The sequence below is a fragment of the Clinocottus analis genome, unplaced genomic scaffold (assembly GCF_023055335.1).
Source record: "Clinocottus analis isolate CAN_PGR_092001 unplaced genomic scaffold, fCliAna1.0.p SCAF_9, whole genome shotgun sequence".
Lineage (NCBI taxonomy): Eukaryota > Metazoa > Chordata > Actinopteri > Perciformes > Cottidae > Clinocottus > Clinocottus analis.
Genome location: NW_027176251.1, coordinates 15355339 through 15377623, shown reverse-complemented (window position 1 = coordinate 15377623; position 22285 = coordinate 15355339). Strand labels below are relative to the sequence as shown.

At 46.4% G+C, this 22285-nt stretch overlaps 1 protein-coding gene across 5 annotated transcripts in view; it reads left to right on the top strand.

Annotated features, from left to right (window-relative positions):
* Positions 1 to 4880, top strand: part of znf516 (zinc finger protein 516) — a 44574-nt gene extending 39694 nt beyond the window's left edge. For 4 of the 5 annotated variants that reach the window (XM_068570242.1, XM_068570243.1, XM_068570244.1 and 1 more), the window contains one exon: positions 1000 to 4880. In XM_068570242.1, coding sequence (XP_068426343.1) covers positions 1000 to 1202 — 203 coding nt within the window. In that variant the 3' untranslated portion in view covers positions 1203 to 4880. The remainder of the gene's footprint in view (positions 1 to 999) is intronic. The other variant, XM_068570245.1, reaches the window with a different exon arrangement.
* Positions 4881 to 22285: the final 17405 nt, after the last annotated feature.

Below are 22285 nucleotides of genomic sequence, written 5' to 3'. Positions count from 1 at the left end.
TTTTCTTCTTCTTCTTCTTCTTTTCCTTTTTTGGAATTTTGTGTGATTAATTATACCTTTTTATTTTTTGTTTTTATCTCTCTTCCTCAACCCCCTCCCCCCCCCCACCCGCCTCCCACACACACACACACACACACACACACCCCTCCCTCTACCCCGCCGGCCCCCTCCTCTTCCTTCTCTCCGTTGTGTTTCTGATGATGTATGATAACAGCCACGTTTCCCTGTTTCTTCTTCAGGGAGAAGGGTGCGGGGAGGGGCACGGGGAGTCATTTGTTTTGCCGCTTTGATACTCTTCCATTTATCAAAATGATAATTAGGTGCAATTAAATGGCAATCTCATTTGTTTTGTTCAGGTGTGCGTTGCCGAGCCTTTTCTTTTTTATAATGCATTTTTTTTAATATGTTTGCCGAGGTGTCTGTGCCGTTGTAGGTCAGTCTAATTAGAAGAGAGAGTACGGGGTGTGTGTGTGTGTGTGTGTGTGCGCAGTGTGTTTGGAAGTGTGTGTGTGTGGGGGGGGGGGGGGGCATAGGGCGGTCCGGGGTGATTGAGATAAATACACAGAGACAAAATTAGGACTGCTCAGACAGGGGATGTGTGGCGCTCTTCTCCAGATGGCAGGAACGCGAAAGGAATAGTTTGTCCATCTGGGTCAGCGCAGGGGAGCAAAGTTAACTTTTTAAGTGAAATTAGGTGTAAGAAATGAAATGTGAACGCTGCTCTTGACCTGCATAATACTCCCCTGTTTCTAGTTGAATGCCACCATGTGTCTTTATGCTTGTCTGTGTGTTTGCTAGTTCCTCCATCTTTTTTTTTCTTGTTTGTTTCTTTCCACTGCAGAGAGTCTCATCCGTGGCTTACGTCGTTGCTCCTCGTTACATTTCCCTGTATATTCAGTGCTCTCTAAATAAAAAAAAGCCTCGTCCCATGTATGGCGCCGTCTCTGGCCTCCGGCTGACCTTTGCACTCACCGTGTGTGTTGCGTGTGTGTTCCTCAGGGGAGAGGCCATTCTGCTGCCAGCTCTGCCCATACCGAGCATCTCAGAAAGGGAACCTAAAGACGCACGTCCAGAGTGTCCACCATATGCCTTTTGACAACAGCCAGTACCCAGACACGAGGAGCTCGCTGCTGAGCCAGGAAGAGGAAGAGCCGCTGGCTGCCAAACGCTCACCATTGCCACAACAACAGCAGCAGCAGTAGAGACCATTTGATAGACCGGGATCCGGACTTGGGACCAGACTAGTCAGGGAATCGCACATCCCGAAAAACATCATCGCCCCATTCCTAGAAATACGCGGACTGGAAGTAGGACCCAAGACTCACGATAGACTTTTTGAGCCTCTCTTCTCCACACATCATCCTTTAATGCCCTTTGAAGAATTTTCTACAAAAAAAAGATTCTGCTCTTGTAGTTTTGGGATTTTTCTTTTCTTTTTATTAAGCTAGGTAAAGCTGTGCTATATAGGCAATTTCAAAATCACAATGCGGGGCAGAGAAGAGTGTCTTACTTGCTAACAGGATGATTTCCTGCAGTTAGAAACGTAGGTGTCGGGTGTGCACACAGGTGAAGAGTGAAATTTAAAGTGTCTCCTCAGCACCAAAGCTGATTGATCTTGTGCTTCTTTAGTTTGAAGGTTGGCAAAATTAAGCAAATTGTGTGTAGTTTACAATTTACCTTAAAGGACTTCTGAATACAGAAGCCCTCAAAAATTCAAAGAGTTACCTCTTGCTGCCATTTCGGAGGTACCGACACGTGAAGTTGCCTCGCGCGGCTGTACAAGAAAAGCAAAGAAAAAAACTGAACTTGAATGCAACCGCTAGCGTTTTAATCAAGGATCGTTGCATTGCATGGCTGCTGTAGTTGCCTCCCTCTTTCCCCTTCGTTCTTTCTTTTCGTAAAGCTTTATTGTATAAGAGTTTGTGCATTCCTCAGGACACCAATCATCAGAGATGAGATGAGAGAGAAGATGCTCTGCAATTCCTCAACAGACAATTGACGCGTTGTAAGTTATTTTTTCCTCGAGGTTCGAGAAGATGAAGACTTGCATCTGTCCGCGTGTGTGTACGTGTGTGTGTGTGTGTGTGCGTGTGTGTGTGTGTGCGTGTGTGTGTGTGTGCACACATGTGTTAAACTCACTTCCCTCCACTCTAGAGTGAACTGTTAGGAGTGCAGTGACCACACTGAAGGCTGTGTAGCTGATGATGAGAAGGACAGAGAGAGATTTGGAGAGAGGTAGGATTAAAGAGAGAGAGAGAGAGAGAGAGAGGGAGAGAGAGAGAGAGAGAGAGAGAGAGAGAGAGACAGAGAGAGAGAGAGAGAGAGAGAGAGGGAGGGAGGGAGAGAGAGATAGCGCTAATGGGGGTGTCTGCTTTAGTGCTCATTAAAAAGAGTGTGCGTTTTTAATAGCCTATATAAATGAGCGTACCATTTTTATGGTCATTCAATTATTGTCAATTTAAGAGGAAGGGACTGAGTGGAGGCAGTTTTCCTCCATAACTCCATCGCATTAAGGAGTGTTTCCGACCCCCGACACTTCTGACTTTGAGTTTGACTGACTTCAGAGCAGTGGGGACGGCGGGAAGACGCTGGCTCAGCGTTGGATCGCACAGATTGAACCCTACGCTCGTAAAACAGAAGATGGTACTGCAAGTGTTAAGCGGCTTAGATGCATCTTGATTTCATATCGCTAAAGGGCAACACTGACTCTCTGGCCTGTTGGTTTTCATGTGATGAACGCTTTGATACCGAAACCAACCCAGTCTCTCTGGTAAAATGCCTGTCAGCTGCACACTATAGCTCAGTATCAATATAACCGGATTCAAACACAAACTTCTCCTCGTTTTTTCTACTCTTGTACACTAGCGACGAGTTGTATTCGCTCAGGCCTCCTCCTACTCAAGCCTACTCAAATCAAACAGAGAGGAAGTGGAAATCCAGAGCCGGGCTAGCTGTTAACCCCTGTTGCCAGTCTTTGTGCTAAACTAAGCTAAGCTAACAGGCTGCTCGCTGTACCCATTGGAGTGGTATCAATCGTCTCATCTAAATCGCGGCAAGCTAATGAGTATGCTTATATCCCAACGTGTCCCAAACTCTTCCTTTCAAACTTCAAAGTTCTTTCTGAACAGAACAAAATCCGGCATGTCCGTTGTGTATCAGCGCGCACGACCGACAGAGCAAACAACCAGAGACGCGGGGCTGGGCTTGCTACTGGGGCATTTAAGCACAATTAATGAGCCATACCGTCCCGTACCATCGGTCTCATTTCTTGGAGATTTGCATTTCTGGGAGGAAAGAGTGAGGAGGTCAGCGAGAGCAGCCAGGAGGTCAGGCCTCCAGAGAGTTCAGATGAGACGCGATGGAGACGCTTTGAAGCCCATTGAACGGACGAGCCGTCACAGCCTTAACACGGGCGTGTGTGACATTTATGCGCGGGTTTGTGCATTCTTTTCAAACCTTTCTCCACACTGTATGAGAGGTTGGCTAACTCCCGTGTAGTCCAGCCCTCCCTCCACCTCCTTTGCAGTGAAAGCCTGTGTTGACGCTGGTTGACGCTGTGTTCGTCGTGTCCGGGGGCTTGGTTTTCTCTCCTCGCCCGCTTTGACACGTCAGGGGGGGGGAAGAGGAAGAAGAAGCAAGGCGGTTGAAAGCAGCTCAGACTTACAGAGCAAGAGTGGAACGTGTGGGGAGACATCTTTATTATTTTTTTTAGATATATATATATATATATGCGCAGAAAGTCCAAAATTCAAAAGATTACGGAGCATACTATACTTCCCATCTATTTTGAGACCTCAGCAGTTTTTCCCCATGATGATGAAACGGTTGCTATACCAGTGGGTTGTTGAGTTATGCATACAACGCTGTGTGCTTGAATATGCCTACTAATACACAAATGTGTATATTGATGGTGTGGGTAGTGAAAATACTTGAAACGGATACTCTAGCCTTCGAGGTAGTGTAGTACTAATACCAATGTTGTACAGAATTCCCTTTAAGATTAACTCCTCAGTTATGAATTTGTACTCCGAAGTGTGACTTAGAAAAACTATGAAGCAGGAGTGAGTGTAAATATGAACTGTTTATCTGTAATCCACTCTTACCAAACCCTTATATACAGCGGTAGAAACCAAATGGCATTACTAGTGCACTTAGACTAGGTTACTGCTTTAACCGTTCTCATTTTTGTCCAACTAGCTAAGGTTTCTTTGAGAGTGTCTTTTCAACGGTGCCAGCTAACACACTTCAATGTCATTTCGGGTTTAGAGGCTTCTTGTTAGGACGATTCCATAGATAGTAACGGCAAATGTGTGGCACGGCTTTTTGAGCTTCGTTTCCTCATTGAAAGTTTGATGACGCTAGGTGCAGCAGTGCTTCATTTTGCATAAAGATGTAAAGAGTGTGTGTGTTTTTTTTTTTGTGTCTTTCTCTTTGCTAAACTGTAGGATTTGTTCAGTAGCTAGCCATGGCTGCCGTCCCCGAGGGGCTGGCAGGTGTTGTTCTTTTCTTTCGGTTGGGTTTTCATCATGCCTCTTAAGTTGTATTATTTGTGTCCGTATTGCTTTTTTTTTATTATTATTTGTTGTGAACTTCATGATTAATTTACCTTAGAAGACATTATTATTCCAAATGTATTTGGTTGATATCTGTATTTATTATCACTTCAAAAAGGATTAGAGGACAGAGGCAGACAGGAGCGTTTGTTTAATTTGATTTTTCTGGGTTGTTTTTGTTTTTATACTGTGTAGTTTTCATGCCAGCAACCGATGTGAAAGCTCTACCTCGTCTGAGCCATTCTCAGTTCTGTTACACTTTTGTACATCATTTCAAAAAGATGTAATGTCATGTCCACAATAAAGACACACAAAATGGCACCTGTTGCCGGTGTTTCATCTGGTTTTTCTTGTTTGTTTAAAATCTACCTCGGCAACTGTGACTGAACACGTCCAAGTTTAGATGAAAAGGCTTCACACAGATTTGCAGTTTGCAAATGTTCGTTGTTTTTTTTTCTCTCCTTTTTAACACACAAGCGGTGTGAAATTTACAAACGCCCCGAAACTGCACCGTCTCTGAATAAAAAACATCTTTTTTTAAATTACTCGTACAACATATTCTTGCCGTGGTCACTCGCTGTCATGAGATGTTAGTAAGCACTGTGCACACGCTGTACTAGTATATAAAATAAGATAATCCTTTATTGGTCCCTCAGTGGGGAAATTACAGGATTACAGCAGCATTGTAAGTAAATAAAGATAAAAATCAAGCAATATAAATAAACAGTAGAACAGTAATAAAACAAAATGAAACAGTAAGAAGAATATTAAATATACGGATCGAATAAAAATAAGAATGTGTATAAAAGTACTTAAACGTAATGTATTAATCACTCCTAAATATTCATGTCCACGGTTCATCCTTGACCACAACAACCTGCAACACACTTTGATTTTGCTATAATTTAGGGTTAAAATAATATTGATAAAACTGTTCTTGGGATTTCACCCTAAGGTTCCCTGTGGTTGGCACTGCCACCTTGTAAGAAGGCAGTTCAAACTAAATACTTTGGTAGATCCCTAACAGCCATATTTGCCATATCTGGTGTCTCATTATGGCAAAACCCGCTCCTATAGAAGCTGTTCCACACTCGCAACAAACATGCCGTCCTTGGAGAAACGCTTTTCTCCGGCTATTTCGTTTCATGCTAATTGCATCTATTTTCTGAAAACCCACGTGGCTCCGATTTGGCTCCACGCAGGATTTCCACGACCCGCGGAAAGACAGAGGAAGTGCTCATGATTCATGAAGATGAGGTGAAAACAGATCAGACCTCAGCCACACTGCAAGCTGTTCCCCTTCATAGCATGTGACCAGCTTGATGGATAGCGACTTTGATCTCCGTCCGGACCCGCCGGCACCTTGATGTCCGTGTGTGGCCGTGCGGTTGAAGTGGAGCTGCCAAGCAACGGCGGCGAGGAACCCTCACCCTTCAACTACCGGGGACCACCTCGGGATCCGGCGCCACTTTGCCAGTCTCTCTCATGTTCGCCGTCTACGTGCGCCATCTGTCTGTCGGTTTGAGCGACGGGTGAGTGACAGGTTCCCTCTGAGAACATGGCACATAACGTTAATGCCAGGCAGGCCCGCGGGCTGAGAAAAGACTGCAGCTGCCCGTCACTCTTCCCAACCTCATCAGTCACTGCGAAGGCAGACGTTACGGCCCTGAGCTCCCTGGAAAAAACCTGCTCGCTGACATCTCTTCTTTCCGTCACACAGCGCGGAGAAGCTGACTGACTGACTGACTGAATGACTGACTGAGGCGGGAAATGCGCCGCACGTCAGGCCGACTCAGATTTGACGGATAGGTGCGGTGGGGAACACAGCCGAATGTGCTTTTCGCATTTCACGTCTTTGCGTCGCACAAGAAGGGCCGTGTCGTTCTCGCCGGACGTCTTTGCTTTTACCGCAGGGTTGTGTCTACGGGTAATGTTTGCGTTTGAGCAGGGAACGTAGAAGGTTTTGCGCTTTACCTGTTTGAATGTTTGTCTGTTATATGTCTGGGTGCAACTTGGTGCAGTTTAAGACATAGATATCTCGTTGTGGTGGATGTGAAGTGGCCATTTGAGGGAGTTTGTGTTTAATTTTTCGGCTCCAAAAGAAACAACATCATTTAGACGTCCAGTCTAAAGGCATCAGTTTGCTTTTTGGATTGGAGGAACCCCGTTCCCGCCACACCCTTTTGAGTTGGGATCTGAGGGGGATGTGTTTGGTAATTTTCACAACTTTACCAGAACCAAATCTGACAAGCGCGCCCTTTTCCACACAGGCCTGACGTAAGAAAGTAGGCAGGATTTACACTCTCTCTTCTCTCTTCTTTCGTTCTCCACACAAATACTTTCATCACTTTCCGTGTTGTTCAAACGAGTGCAACACCAAGACTAACTTCAAGGGGAGACCGGACAAATATGTGCGGCGTTATCCCCATTTGAACAATGTGAAGTGGCAGCTTTTCCCCCTGCCTTCCAATTTGTCCGTTCATAACAGACCTAAACATTCTGCCTTTACATGTGCTTTACGTTACACAGACTGTCTGACGGATGCAGGGACACGTTTGGGGATTCTTTGCATTTCATAAAGTTTACAGAAGCCAAAACTAGCAGAAAACACATCTGACCAGGCATTCATCTCACCACTCCGTGGCTTGTTGTCCGCACAAATGTAAACACGCCACTTACGATAAAGTCCAGTTCACATCCAGTACCGACACAGCCAACGCTGTCCCGAAGGAAAGGAGGCACCGAGATAGCTACGCACAGCTACAGGTCAGAGGAAGGCCGCCGCACTGCAGTCCAAACTTTGCACACTGGCCAGCTCACTCCCACTCAGCAGGCACGATGCTCCGGATGAGGAGTGAGCCGTCGCACGGTCCCCCTCCGCTGTCAGCCAATCAAATGCAAGCATGCGCGGTCGTCCGGGAGACGTAGCCTCTGGGAGGGCACTTTGAAATGATCGAACGTGACTGCACTCCGAACATAATGCGATTGAGTTCACTCAAATATCGGTGGGGACAACTCGTTCCTTCAAAGTATCGGTGGGGACATGTCCCCGCCGTCTATATGCGAACCCATGCCCCCGATCCAATAGTTTAGAGACACTTCAGCTCGGACCAAAGTGGTTTGGACTGACAAATTGACAGGCCGCCATCCTTAAAGGTACAGCGCTATTAGGGCTATAAGATCCCTCCAAATGACACTCCATTCATCTTCTATCTGACCAACAGTTGAGTAACAATAACTGGCTGAAGCTGTCTGACTACCTGTGTGAGTGTGATTACCGAAGAGCCATTCAGTCGTATCATGAATGGTATTCAGCGATGCAGAGCACGACCCCCCCCCCCCCCCCCCCCATCGAGGACCTGAACTCTGGGACACAGAATAAAGGGGCTGAAAAGGAAACATGGACCGTGCTTCTTACCAGAAATGCTTGATAAAAAAACAAACAATCAATGGTAGAATAGCCAGTTTCTGACCCTTGTTACTCTTCACTATATTGAGTGCATACCTTGCGTTTCATCCACATCTCTGCTCTCGCTCTCTCTCTCTCTCTCGCTCTCTCTAGCGCTCTTCCTGCATTAAACAAAGAACTGCAGTCTCCCTCTCTTCTGCTTTGCATGTAACCCTCCAGAGCGCTGCTGTGTACCGTCCAAGGCAGAGGGCATGATCTATATCAGCCACCAGGGAGCACTATGCCTCTCTAATGGCTGCTAAACGGCCTTCCTCAGGAGGACAAGGGGCCACATCGCGGACCAAATGGCACTCGCACATGTGCAATGGCTGTGGCGGCGTGGGCGGCGGAGGGGTAAATATACTTAAAACACACCCCGGCGCATATCAGCGCGGCAGCCTTGACTACAGTTACCACCAGAGAGTCCGACTCCTCCGCATTTCCCAGGCAAAAGGCCAAACGCATTTACAACACTTCAAGTGTCTGCGACACAAGAACGCCCTCACCACTGTGAAATATGTAAATATTGCACTAATCAAAGGGTTGTGGAATCGCAAAATGCCACGGAAAGGTTATGACCCGGAGCCTGTGCTAATAGGGGAGTGAGGGAGAGGGAGGGGGGAGGGGGGGCGGAGGAGGAAGAGGAGGTGATGGAGGGAGGGCTGGGGGTTGAGTTGTGGTGGTGCTGAGGCGGAGGGGTGGGGAGTTGAGGAGTGACAGCTACCACAGGCGTTTCTCCTGCCTGAGGAGGACCTTCACATGCTGACCTCCGCCTCCTGCACTCCAACGCTCTGACAGTAATGAATAGGAAGGGGCTGTTTATGCATATCAAATGTTATTTACTCTCCCACAGTCAACTGTAGCCACAGAGGAAAGAAAGAGAGAGCAGCAACAAAAAAAAAAAGAGAAGAAAAACACACACACACACACACACACACACAAACCAGGATATTCCCAAAGACCGTGGGCTGCCATTAGAACAATGTGGACAAGAATGCAGAGGCCTCTGCGGTGCACTGAGGTTAATCTATCTATCGCAATGAATTACATGACATGGTTTTTGTGGGGCTCGAGCTCGACTTGCTTCGAAGATGCCGCATTGTTTCACTGCCTTGATTTCTTTCCGGGATCGGAGGGCCTGACAGATACGGAGTACCTACATGAAAACAAGCCCCCGTGAGTATATAAGCGAACTTGACAATGAACTCCTCTTGATATCCAGCCCGCACGATTATTTACTCCAACTATCTCCCGCTCTACCAAAACCAAAGTCTATATCCAGAGACAGAATCAGGGGGCTGTGAACATACACTGGAGTCATGTAAGATATTTTTAAGCGGGATTAATTCTTTTCCACATTGACATGATTGGTCTTAAATAGCGCAAACCTTAAAGCCAGAGGGAGGAAAAGCCTGAGCGGAATTATTCAAGGGAATGACGTTCGACGACGAGCTCGTGGAAATAACCTTGAGGACGAACAATGAAGAATCAGCCGCCAGAAAACGTTTGTGTTTTTCCCCAGCCCCGCGTTTCATCGTCATCGGTTTACGACTCGGCTTCATTTTCCATCGCCCCTTGTGAGAATTAAGTTGGATCTTAAGTATGTAAATGAGAACCTATTCTGTGGCCCCCACCCTCTCTTATGTGAATCCCAGGACAGACCATGACATTTAACATTGCCTTCACTAATTTGTGCTTAATAGCCAAAAAGTGATTAGAATTAACATTAATGACATTTCATATGTCTCCCCTTCTACATTCATTACCTCTTCTCTGCTGCTGATACTTAACCAGCTAAAGCTGCTGGCTGCCTCTCGCAGCTTAAATTTCACGTCACACTTTTGCCAGAGATCTTTCAGTCCTCCTCTTTTACACTTTACTTTTTCTTTTTGCCCGCTCCTTTTGCAGGGAGACAACAAGGAGGGAGAAATTAAAGAAAGAGAGCGAGGGAGTCGTATAAAGCCTTTAAGTTGGGAATCTATTCTATCGGTCACACCCCCTTTTACCAATTGACACGAGCAACGCAGCAGATTAAGAAAGAGGGTGGCGAGGGTGGAGAGGGTGGGGGGGCATCTCTTTTCTGGCTCAACGCCTGTTCCATCACCCTCAGCCCTGCTTGTTGAAACAAATGCCGTCCGATACCCTTCATCTCTTCTTCTCCTTCAGCGGCTCTGAAACCTCACTCCGCTGTAGTTCCCCCCCCCCCAGCAAAGCCAAATCACAGAGGATAACGGGGCCCGAGGAGACGCTGGCGTTTTTATTATCGTTCTTTCACTTCGATCTGTACACGGAGGAGATTATTGCGTGAAAAATGAGCATTGTGTTACTATCAAACGACAGACTCCGCCAGCCCTGCGCCCTCCTCTCTGGTAATTAGTGATGGTCTCCGACCTTGTTCAAGGGCAGAGAGCTTTTCCCGTGTGTTTCGACGGGGAGGTCACGCGGTCCCACGGCGAGCGTGTGACGAAGGTGGTTCAGCATCAGCCTCTCCAGCCACACATTTTCATAATATGATGGTAATTTGATAGCAAATACCTCTTTTAAGTGTGGGGGGGGGAGGGGTGCAGTGATGTAATGGGTGTAAAACCATCAGAAACTCATGTAACCTTCACTTTTTGAATGTATATTAAATGTAATTAATTCTAATGCAAATTCTTACTATGTACAGTGTTCATTTCATCAAACCTGGAGGACACTTTTTCCAACTATTTTCTTAAAGAGTTTTGAACTTGTGCATATTTGTGAGTAGGGCAAAGTCAATAAAATGGGTTCAACCCATGCGGAAAAAAAAAAAATTGCGTGTATATGGACCACATCAGACTTAATTAGATTGAGTAAGATTTTAAACAACAACACATTTTTACATAAATTCAAAAAAGTGCAATCAAATTAAAATAATTCACTTTGACACATTGGCACTTTATCAGATCATTTCTAATCAGTGTTGAAGTGGAACGGGACCGACGGAGCTCCCGAGTCCTTTCCATGCGTCATGTAAAACCAAACGGTGTTAGAGCAAATTGAGTTTCATAAAGCCCAATAATTAGAGCCGTTGCACAGGTTTATCTGATTTTTATTACACGGGTTGTTTTCTCTCATTAGGATCATCGACTGGAGGGCAGAGTTTAAACACCTTTTTTTTTTTTTGGTTTACCACTACAACACCGCTGTAATACAAGGAAGGAGGACAGAGGTGGCGGGAAGGGAGGAACACACAGAGGGATGGTGTGGACAAAAGGGAGAAGAGAGGCTGTGTTAGCGCCGGGGCGGGTGGAGGATGAGGAGGAGGAGGGGTGGGGGGTTAAAAGGGTAAGAAGAGCTGGGGGTGATCACGGGTAATGGCGGGGACCTGGCCGCTGACAGACAGGCCAATCTCCCGCCTGGACAGACTCAAGAGAGATGTGTCAGTCTCCGCCGGCACCCGGGGCCAGCCGCACCACCACACCGCTAAACGTATATTGGCGAAGTGTCGGTGCCAAGGCCATTAGCCGGCATACTAAAATCCCCCTGTAATTTTCGAAGGGGCTCCTCGTTATTGGCACCTCTGATGGGTCGAGTGTTTGAATCCTGGTCCAGTTTTAATGGCTGACTGGTGGTGGTGAGCGGCGGAGAGATTTGTTATCACTCTAACAAGACACCTCCACATGCACACACACAGACAAACACACACACACACTGGGGTTTCTGTCCTTCGAAGGATCACCATCTACACATTTAATTCTACTATTCTGAGCTGGAGTTAAATTAAAATCCCGTTCAAGTATAAATACATCAATGACAAAATGGATAATATCATAATAATTGTCCTCACCTGCAAAACTGAATTTCATTTAATGATTATATAAAGGACTTTTTCTTTAATTATTCTTAAAGGGACAATATCATTCTTAACCTAAATTGACACATATTATAAAATGTTTTTTAAGTCTTTATCATGAACTTTATCATGAATCTTGAGAGGCTTCCGAACCCTTATAAAAACAACAAAAAAGTATATACGTGTACTTGTACCATTTCGGATGTCTACGAGTCATCAGCAACAACACCAAAGGGAGATTTCCCTTATAAACTTATAACACGTAGAAATAACTGATCCAGGCTCAAACATTTCACACAGAAAGTAAACTAATAATAAGTCCAAGAAATAAATAGAAACTTGTGTAGCGAAAGCTTGGTGTTTTCTTCTTCCCTCGCCATTCATCATCTCACAACCCCTCAGATTTATCTTGTGACCCTCTGGAGGGGGCAGGAACCCTAGTTTGGGAAACGCTGGACTACACTACAAACTAAAACAGTGAGAAGTAGCTCCATCTCCTCCAGCTACCGCTGCAAAATGATGCGTACACGTTCACCATCTTATGCCACTTTGATACTTTTTGTCCATTCAGTTGACAATATGTACTTTAACTTCTGAAAGGAGGTTGTCGACATGAGGAATATCTTTACCATGATGTATTTGTTACTTCAACTTAAGTACAGAATCAGAGCTGGTCACTTCTTTCACCGGTGACATTTCCAAAAATGCAGGTTTAAAACATGCATCAAAGTACTAAGTACTGTACAGACACCTTATGAAGTAGTTTGGAGACTGACTCGCAGTCCTGATCTGATCCTTTGTCAATCAAACCTCGCTCACAGCTCAATGAGGACAAGGACACCCTTACATGTGAACTGACGGTGATTAGCGTTCCATCTTATTTCTAATCCTTCAGTTGTATTCTCTGTGGATCAGGACACAGTGAGTGCAAAGCAATGAGATATTTTTACTTCCTCTTGCCATCTGTGACCCAAAAACACATTAAAAACCTCCCGAATTTTCATGAGCAAACGATTGTGAAGACGTCGCGGACTCTTGTGGGATTTGCAGCTTTGAGCGTCTCTTTTTCGCAAATGTTACAAATCTGCTCTCTACCTTCCAGCGACATTGCCCGCATGGTGCATCCAGGGAATACAGCCGTCATCAGGCCAAGACAAACACACGCTGGAAAACACACACGAGCCAGCGCAAAAGTTAAATACGGGAGCGATTTAGCTCCGCCGTAATTTGTATACAGTGTTTGACAACCTTGCTGGAGAAGTTTTCACCCCAGAAATGCTAAGTAGTCCCAGCAGGAGTCAGTCAGGAAGAGGAGAGGGGCTCTTTGCTGTTTAATGTATTCTTCGGCAGCCCACAGGCCTCCAAAACGCTGCATGTCTTTACAATCCAGTGTATACACACACACACACACACACCCACACACAAATGCACACACGCACACGCACACACGCACACACACACACACGCTCACATATCTGTCGGCAGTCAGGCTCTGAAGGAACACTGCTAATGGGGCTGTTTTTAATGAGCCAGGAAGAGGAGAGTGACCCTTCGAAGGTGAATATCTCTATCTCTCTCTGTGTTTTGCAATGTGGAAGTGTTTGCATGGATGCCATTCACACACACACACACACACACAGGCGCACGCACGCACACACATTTCCACGTATACACGCACACAAGTCCTTGTGATTTTATCCGAAGTTGTAATATTTATGTCTAATTGTTTTTAACCGCCATAATTACCCGCGGCTCCCGGCTCATTCATTCGTCCAATCCGCTCATCAGGAGCGAGCGTGTGAGACATCAGAAGGCAGAAATGTGTGTTTTTACGGCTGGAGAGCCCTGCATAAATTGTGAGGGTTTGAAAAAGAGCCCTGCAGCAATAGTCCTCCGCAAAGCTGCAGGAGATCCGTCGATTTCCTCAAGTTCCACTTCACGTTGCAAGGGACATATCCATCCCCAGACAACCATTTCACTTTATTTCACTGATTTTATGATCTTTTCCTGAAGAGAAGAAAGAAGAAAAAAAAGGAAAAGAGAAGAGGAAGGAGGAAGCAGTTCCTCGAGCGGCCAAAAGATGGCACACTATGTATGGCGGGATGAGGGCTTGTGATGAGCGCCGTGGCGGCCTTGTGGTGTCTGTATTTAACCTAGAACCTGGAGAGCGTCTGTGTTTCCTCTGCTGGGAATCTTCTGCTTCTAGGATTCATGGATGAGGAGGAAGAGGAGGAGGAGTTGGAGGAGGAGGAGGAGGGAGAAGAAGGAGCTAGGTAGGTGAACGGATGTCATGCTTCTGCCCATGCTGCTCAACAAGCCGTACTGTGGCTGCTTTAACACTAAAATGAGCCCGAGGATATATGGCTGTGACATTTCATCTGAGAGCACCTCGGTTCATTTTGTCGAGAACATGTGGAGTTACAGTGCAATCTGGGAACGCGGCTAAAAATAATGGTGATTGTGATGATTTGTGTTTTTAACGTCCCAGTCAGGAAATAAATGCCCCAACTAACCAGGTAGGACACCTTGTACAGGTTAATATGTTTGGTTCTGGGGGGGGAAAAAATGAGAGGGGAATGAAAAAGATCCTTTCATACATCATTTTTTAAACAAATTTGTCATGAAGCACGTTCATTAATCCCACAAAAATTGTCTTTTTATGGGTGTTGCTGATTTCTTTTAATCATTCTTCCCTCATGCCGAGGCTGCGGAGGCAGTTTTAAATCTGTACGAAACAATTTCTCTTTGCCAGCCATGAGTGATTGGAACGCTCCTTTTTTGGGGGGGGGAGGGGGGGTTAACTGGGAATCATTACATTATGATTATCAGAAAAATGTGAAATTTTGCCCGCTTGAAAAGGATCATGATTCATGAACTTGCATTTCATACTGACACATGTTCCGAGCACAAGCCGATGTGGTTGTTTTCAAAAACCAAGTACATTTGTCATTCTCTCGCTTTTTAATTTTTTTTTTACATCAAGTTCTTCTCGTTCATTGTGCTTTCCACATGCAACTGGGTTTTCAAACTGTAAGTGAATGTAACAGTGTGTTCCTACAGCGTGATTACATTTGCTACCACATCTTTGAAGACACACACACACACACACACACGCACACACACGCACACACGCATGCTACTAGACCAATGAAAATCAATGTGACAGGTTTCAGTCGTCCCTCAGTGTACACATCCCCTCTCAGACTCTCTCCTGACATCTGCTCGATTACCTCCTACAGCCACACGCGCACACACACACACACACACACACACACACACACACACACACACACACACACACACACACACACGGAGAGAGACGCCCTCCCCATGGCCGCTCTAAGCCCCTCTGAGCCATATGAAATGTAGTCGGTGCAGGAGAAACCAGATACTGCTGGCTGTGTCACATTGCGTTTGCCGCCACCCGTCAGGAGCGGGTCTGTTTGACTGCCAGACGTTATGACAGCGTCAGTCATCCTCCAGCCCAGCAGCAGGCTGTGGGACACAGAAGAGGAGGAGGAGGAGGGTGAGGAGGAGTGAAGGAGGAGGCGGGCGGAGGGGGGGGGGGGTGGAAGACCTCCACCACAGGCTAACTAGGAGGTGGAGAGGAGGGGAGAGTCCAGCGTTGGCAGGGGAATGAAATCTCAGATTTCACACGCAAACACGTCAAGCGCCCTGCGTTTGATTTGATATTTTAGATATGTAACACTCAGGCACAGAGGGAGGCGGTGGAGCTCAGTTTTCTTTCATAGCCACGCCGTGCTTCACATACACACGTATCTCCCCCCCCCCCCGTCTTTTACTACGTGCTGAGTAAAAGGTGTGAAGGGGGGAAGATACCTATTTTTAAGATGGTCCTCGGATTTGATGCAACTCTATCGTGGCTCTCTAACCTCTTGCATTATGCTTGTGTGTGTGTGTGTGTGTGTGTGTGTGTGTGTGTGTGTGCCTGGCTTGGGGATTTGACAGCCGGCAGGTTGATGATTGAGCTGCTCACCTGACGGCTGCGCTCACATTTTGGATTTCATTTGATGCCGCTTCATACGTCTTTATTTTTTCTCGGCCTGAGCCGCGGGAGGGTGCATCACGTGACCCCCCAGAAGGCGTGCAGATGAAAGCCTGCTCCAAACACTCGTGGCAGTCAAGGGCACGCACACAAGAACACAACAGCGCAGGTGTGCTTTTAAAACAAACCCGCAGCTCATACCTCCCGTATACACACGGAGGATGTGACGGCAGCCGGGGTTTGTCAGGTCGTCCGACAGCGCCGACAGCGTCGACAGCGCCGTGAGCTCCCATGTGGCCCGGAGAGTTTCCAGACAGCAGGACAGGAGGCCCCGGACAGCAGCACCTCACGTCGTCCGCCTCCCTCCCCCCCCTCCTCCCCGGCCTTACCTGCTGCCTCTCACCCACTGTCTTTCAGCGCGCAGGACAGCAACCCTCAGAAGGGCCCAGGCAGGATGAGAGGTGATGGACGGGCCCGTCTCCCGCGTGAACTCTCGCCCACTCTCCGGCCCACGTCACGGCCAGGCAGCTCGCTGTGACACGAGGCAACAGAAAAGGGGAACGCAAGTCAGAGCATTCCACATGCTTGTGTTTCGTCTCTGTGCATCGCCGTGATGTCTTTGCTTTTGTGGTTTTTGGTGTGTCAATCAAGGCGCCCGTGGGGTCTCCTTTCCTTCTACGTCTCTATAGGTGGTGCTCTTTTCTTTGTCTGCTCAGCCACAGTGGTTACCGGTGCTCACACTTAGTCCAAAATGTCAAATGCATCACCTCCTGTGTGCCCCACGCTTGGTTTTTATAACAGCAAATGTCAAAGCCTTCATAATAGCTCCAATGTGATTCACTACTGTGTCGCATTAGTGATTGACGGTTGTGAAGCGGTTGTGTAAGAAGTTCTCCTACCCTTCGCTCGAGTAGGCACAACTATTTGAAAAGTCTTTCAGTCAAAATTCTGCTGAAGTCAAAGTATACAGGTGTATTGTACACAATTACAGGCGTGTTATACGCAAAATGAACCTGAAGTATTGAAACTCACAGCTGTTGTTTCACGATAAAAGAGTGTTTAGTTTAAACGTGACGTTGTTGGATTGTGACTAGTTTAGCATTAGCGTTCAGCAAATTGCTGTTGTAGTTGGTGGAGTTGTTTTAGCTAGTTTGACCACTTCATATAGATTTTGGTGACCTTGGTCCAGCAGCTCCCGTCCTAGAGGTCACAAGATACATCTGAGGGAAGGTGAAACGATTACAGGGGCAAAGAAGATATGAAGTTTTGTCGACACAAATTTCCTTTTGGGGGTGAATAAAGTATCTATCTATCTATCTATCTATCTATCTATCTATCTATCTATCTATCTATCTATCTATCTATCTATCTATCTATCTATCTATCTATCTATCCATCCATCCATCCATCCATCCATCCATCCATCCATCCATCCATCCATCCATCCATCCATCCATACATCTATCCATCTATCTATCTATCTATCTATCTATCTTTTATCTTGGTCATTTTTTTTTTTACTGAGGGCCTTAAAAAGTTTATTTTTTAAAAGGAAGCATAAATTAAACCGCCGACACCTCGTAGACACGTAAACACATGAAAGGGCATCAACTACACTTTTTTGTCAAGCCAAAGTAATGCTTCTCATCTTCAAATCGGAAGAGTAAAGAAGCAAAACATCTTCCTCTGAGTTATAAGTGTGAAGGTGCAATGGATGGAAATCCTCCAGCAAAGTACAAGCACCCTGAAGTTGTGCTTCAGTGCAGTACTCGGTTTCTTTCCCAGCGCTGCATATGCTTGCACGAAACTGTTGCATACTTCAAAATGCAAGCGGTGTGCGCCGGCAGACAAACACTCGCACTCTGCATGGACCTCACTGTCAGCCTCCCTCATGGCCGTTCTACGTATCACTACCTCAGAGATGACGGCCCTCTCCTATGAATGATTAATAAACAAAGCTATTAACAATGCAGCAGACATTTCACAAAAGGTTCATTTTCGGCAATACAATCTCCCATTTGTTAATAATGTCCATTAATCATGTGGGGATGTCACTTAACGCAAGGTTAATGAAACACTGCTAATGCCTGGCTAATCTATCCGCAGTCAGAAAGCCGCTGTAACTGTAATGCCGAAGCCCTCCAAACCCTCCAAACTGTTTTCCCGGGGTTTCTGGCCGTGTGATTGATGGATGCGGGACAGGGGATGTCCATTATTTTTAAGTGGAACACAGAGGCAGAATATGGGGTCAGCTGTGGGCCGAACTCGGAAAGCTTTACCTGTCCAAACGGCTAATGAACCACTGACAAGATATATGGGAACACTTTGGGGGAGAATTTAAGTATGACATAACAACTTGATAATGGATTTATTGTGGCGCTCTCAACCATTCATTCACAATCAAGCATAATGTTCACGGCCTCCTTCCTTCATAATTCCTCCGGCAAAGTGTTGACGGCGACTTCAACGAGCGCCGATCGTCGCGCGGCGGCGGCGGCGGCGTGCGCGCGCGCGCCTCGTTTTCTGTGTTCTGACTTCCATTTTCCAGCTGTCAGGCCGACCTATTAAACAGAGTATTCTTCTGTGTTTTTTTTTTCCTTCGCGTCTGTGTGCATTGTGTCTGTGTAAGCATGGCGTGGTGTAAGCACAACATTAGGAGAGATGTTTATTGTAATGTGAGTGTCTGGTGCCAGCTGAGCTGAGCTGCAAGCTGTTTGGAGAAGCGGATGACTGTTTGATTGTTTGATGACAATGTGAGCCTTGCATCTCGCTTCCTTTCGTCTGTGTCTCTGAAGAATGCTGACATTAAATGTTTGATGTTGGCATGCACAACTGATGTACAAATAAAAACCTCACCGGTGAGACATGTTTTTCTTCTTCTTTTTTTCTCTCTCTCTCTCTCTCCTCTTCTTGCGTTTTGACAATACATTTGTTGTTTCTGTTGTTTTCCGGCTTCCATTCAAGTTTGCCTTTTCCCCCTTTTTAAAAGTTTGGAGTGTTTTATCTCTTCGTTTTCGTTCCTCTTGAACCAGAAAGTCGCCAGAATTGAGGAGCGAAAAAAAAACAACAGAAAATTCACTCAGGGTCACGCGTGACTTAAATGTTTTCCAGTCCAACGCCTCTGGGTTTTTCAATCGGGGGTGTATGCGGCATGACGCTACGAGAGTGGAGGTGCTGCTGGCGCAGGAGAGGCAGGTCAATATGAGTCCTAATAAAGCCTGAGTTCATTTCCCCGCTGCGCTCCCCCCCTGGCCACCAGCCGCTCCATATACAAGTCAAATCGGCTTTTTGCCTCCCAAAGCTCTGTGATTTATGACCCGGCTCCATTGAGCGGACCAGCTAGTTTTCATTTTTGTTAAATCACGCGGCCCCTTAAATGAAACTATTGATTTAAAGTCAGCTTACTGAGGATTTAATTTGTATTTGGAAAATTAAAGCAGGTAACGCTTTATAATTTCACACTACACTGGAGTAGGACCAGTTATCCGTTATCCCGGGACTCACCGTGTCCCAATGAATAGACGCTAACCCCCCTACGCCAGCACACACACACACACCTACCCCCCCCTCACCCACCATCCACCATCCTTGTTTCTCCCTCCGTCTGGTTTCACTGGCCACTTTGTGTGGCCATTAATGAATTTTGGACAGAGAGAGGAGGGATTTATAGTCCTGGGACTCCTGCCTGGACCGTCCCACACTTAGTGCCCCTTTGCTCATCGCTGCTGCCACGGCACATCAGCACTTAACTGCTGTCTCTCCCCCCAATTTCCCGTGACCTTGACCTGCCCTCTGGTGTGGTCTCAACTGGACTTTCAACCGGTCAACGCCCTCTCCGGATCGCCACCCCCGTTGCTGTCACTTTGTCACGGAGAGACGCGGAAAAATCCGGTTCACTCGTTCTTTCATCAGCGTATCAAAGCGAAAGGCTTTGTGTCAGTGTGTTTGTTTGTTCGCTGGTTTGTCACCACTGTTCCACTTTTCAAGAAACTTGGGGAAAATGATGTATCGGTTCACGATAAATCACAGACGAGAGAGAGAACAGCAAAAAATATCCCCGACGACATTCTGGTATTTTGAAAATGGCACGGCGGGGGGAAAAGCTGCTTTGTTACTCTCTCCATCACGTGTGATCCCTCAGACACCCCCGCTTCCCCATTTTGACAAAACTGGGAGAAATGATGTCATTTCACCTTTTTTCAAAAAATTACACCGCCTGGCCAACGGAGGAAGCTACAATCACAGCTCAAAACACGCTGACATATTTGCTCCTGATTGTCCCTCGTTTGTGGGCGAGAAGACAGGCTCACCGTCGCCTCGTCTCAGCTTTGTCTCCGGGTCTGTTTCCGCCGTCTCCTTCCGCTGACGCCGCGGCAGCAGCCTGGCATCCCTCCCCCGGTGCCCCTCGCTCTCCCCCCCCCCCCCCTCCCCTCACCCCCTCACCCTGCCATAAGCTCCTTCACCAAGCCCCTCATTAACCCCTCCCTTTTCCCCTGGCATTGAAAAGGCGCTGTCTTCAAACCTGTCCCCGCGTCTCCGACCGAGGTTTCCATCGTGCCGGAGTGGGCGGATGGGTGGATCCCTTTCCCCGTGCCCCCGCACTGACTGTTTTATATTATATTTAGTCATAATAATCACAGTTATCGCGCCTCCTCCACCCTCCCTCCTTTTTGTTAGAGCCGCCCGCGAGCGGGGCAGTGGGACGGCGTGGCTGTCTCCCGTGGCCTCCTCACCTCCGAGAGGGCTGTGTGTGTCGCTCATCCTCCATAAAGGAGAGGGAGGAACGGCGGGTGGGGGTGGTAAGCTCTAGGGTGTCATTAACTCCTTTCTTCTCCCCAGGAGGAAACAGCGGTTTGACTACCATGATCCTGACCCCACCCCCCCCCGCCCTCCACCCCTCTCCGCCCTCCTCAAACACACACACACACACACATCCAGCACCCCTTGCCCTCCCCAACCCCTTCACCCTTCTTGCTTCCTTCCATCCCCGCGGCTCCCGAGCACCCCCAGCCCCCGGGGCTCTCCATAACTGTTTATTAACACGTCTTTGACTTCACTCGACTCTTTAAACTGAGCTCCCCCCTCCACCCACCACCTTCACTCAGACGTCACTGGGAGCCTGCGTTTCCCCTTCATTACCAGGGACCTGGTGGAGCCAGCCAACCTTCCAGCTCGGTTCACGGAGGGGGATTTCCCGCCACTTGTTTGTGTCGTCCTCATTTCTGCCCGCGCTTCCACTTTTGCTGCATTAAAAATGGAGGAAATAGCATATATTAATGGTTTGTTTGGGGGGTTTTTTTTTGGTCCAGCAGCAGGTTAGAAAGCAGAGAGAAACTCTTCTTACACTATAAGCATCATCTGATTCGTGTAATACGATATGATTAACTAAGTTGTCATAATATAATATATTTTTCGCATATTGTTTTGTCGTATGCGTATCATTTTGTAATTATTGGTATTATCTTAGTGGGGGGTTAGGCTTGGGTTAGAGTTATCTTCTTACACTTTTGAGGATGTTGGGCTTTTAATGTGGTATCAATCATACATTTATATATATATATATATATATATATATATATATATATATATATATATATATATATATATATATATATATATATATATGGCATCAAGCAGGCAAACAAAGTGCCATATATGGAAAATGTATTTATGAGAAAAATATCTATTAAAATAAAACATCTTTACCTCCAACAAATCAAATGTATATGACCCTTTTCTGTGTCTCCGCTTTGTGAAAAGTTGTTCCTGCACCAAAATCCAACATTTTGTTTCAGATGAATCAAATGATGATGAATGATGTCTTAGTCTAAAACACGCCATCAGATATTGCAACATGTAAAAAACTAAATATTTATAAAAGGGAGGAAGTGAGAGAATACGTTCTGTTGGGCTGTGCAGTAGAGGGGAGAAATGTGTTTTTTTGTTTCATAAAAGTAAGTCTTTTAAATGTCTAATGAGCACCACATTAAGTGCGGTTACAGGACAGTTGGCAATGGTGAGTGTGTAGACTGAGCTGTGTACAGTACACATGTTTCTGAAAGAGTCGAACAAGAAAAACTGTAATCAAAACACATTTAACTCCAGTAGTTATGAAACTGTTGATATAACCTTTAAAAATCACTCCAGTCAGAGTCAGAGAACATAGTTTCAAGGGTTTTGCAGTAAATTAACCACATGTTGGTCAAAAAAATATAATAAATTACACAACAGAGAGTGTGTGGGGTTATCTGGAGGACTTTGCATGAACACCATCAATCAGATATTGAGTACGACTGTCGGTCAGGCCTGGTTTTGATTGCTTCTGCCACTGGAGGAGGACGTTTCTCTGCGTTTGGGACGATCCAGGACAGTAGGAGCTGACTGACTGTATGAGTGTCCCAGAGGGAGATTGCACAAGGGTCTTTGGGCTGGGCTGCCAAGCACATATCTCTCTCCTCCCA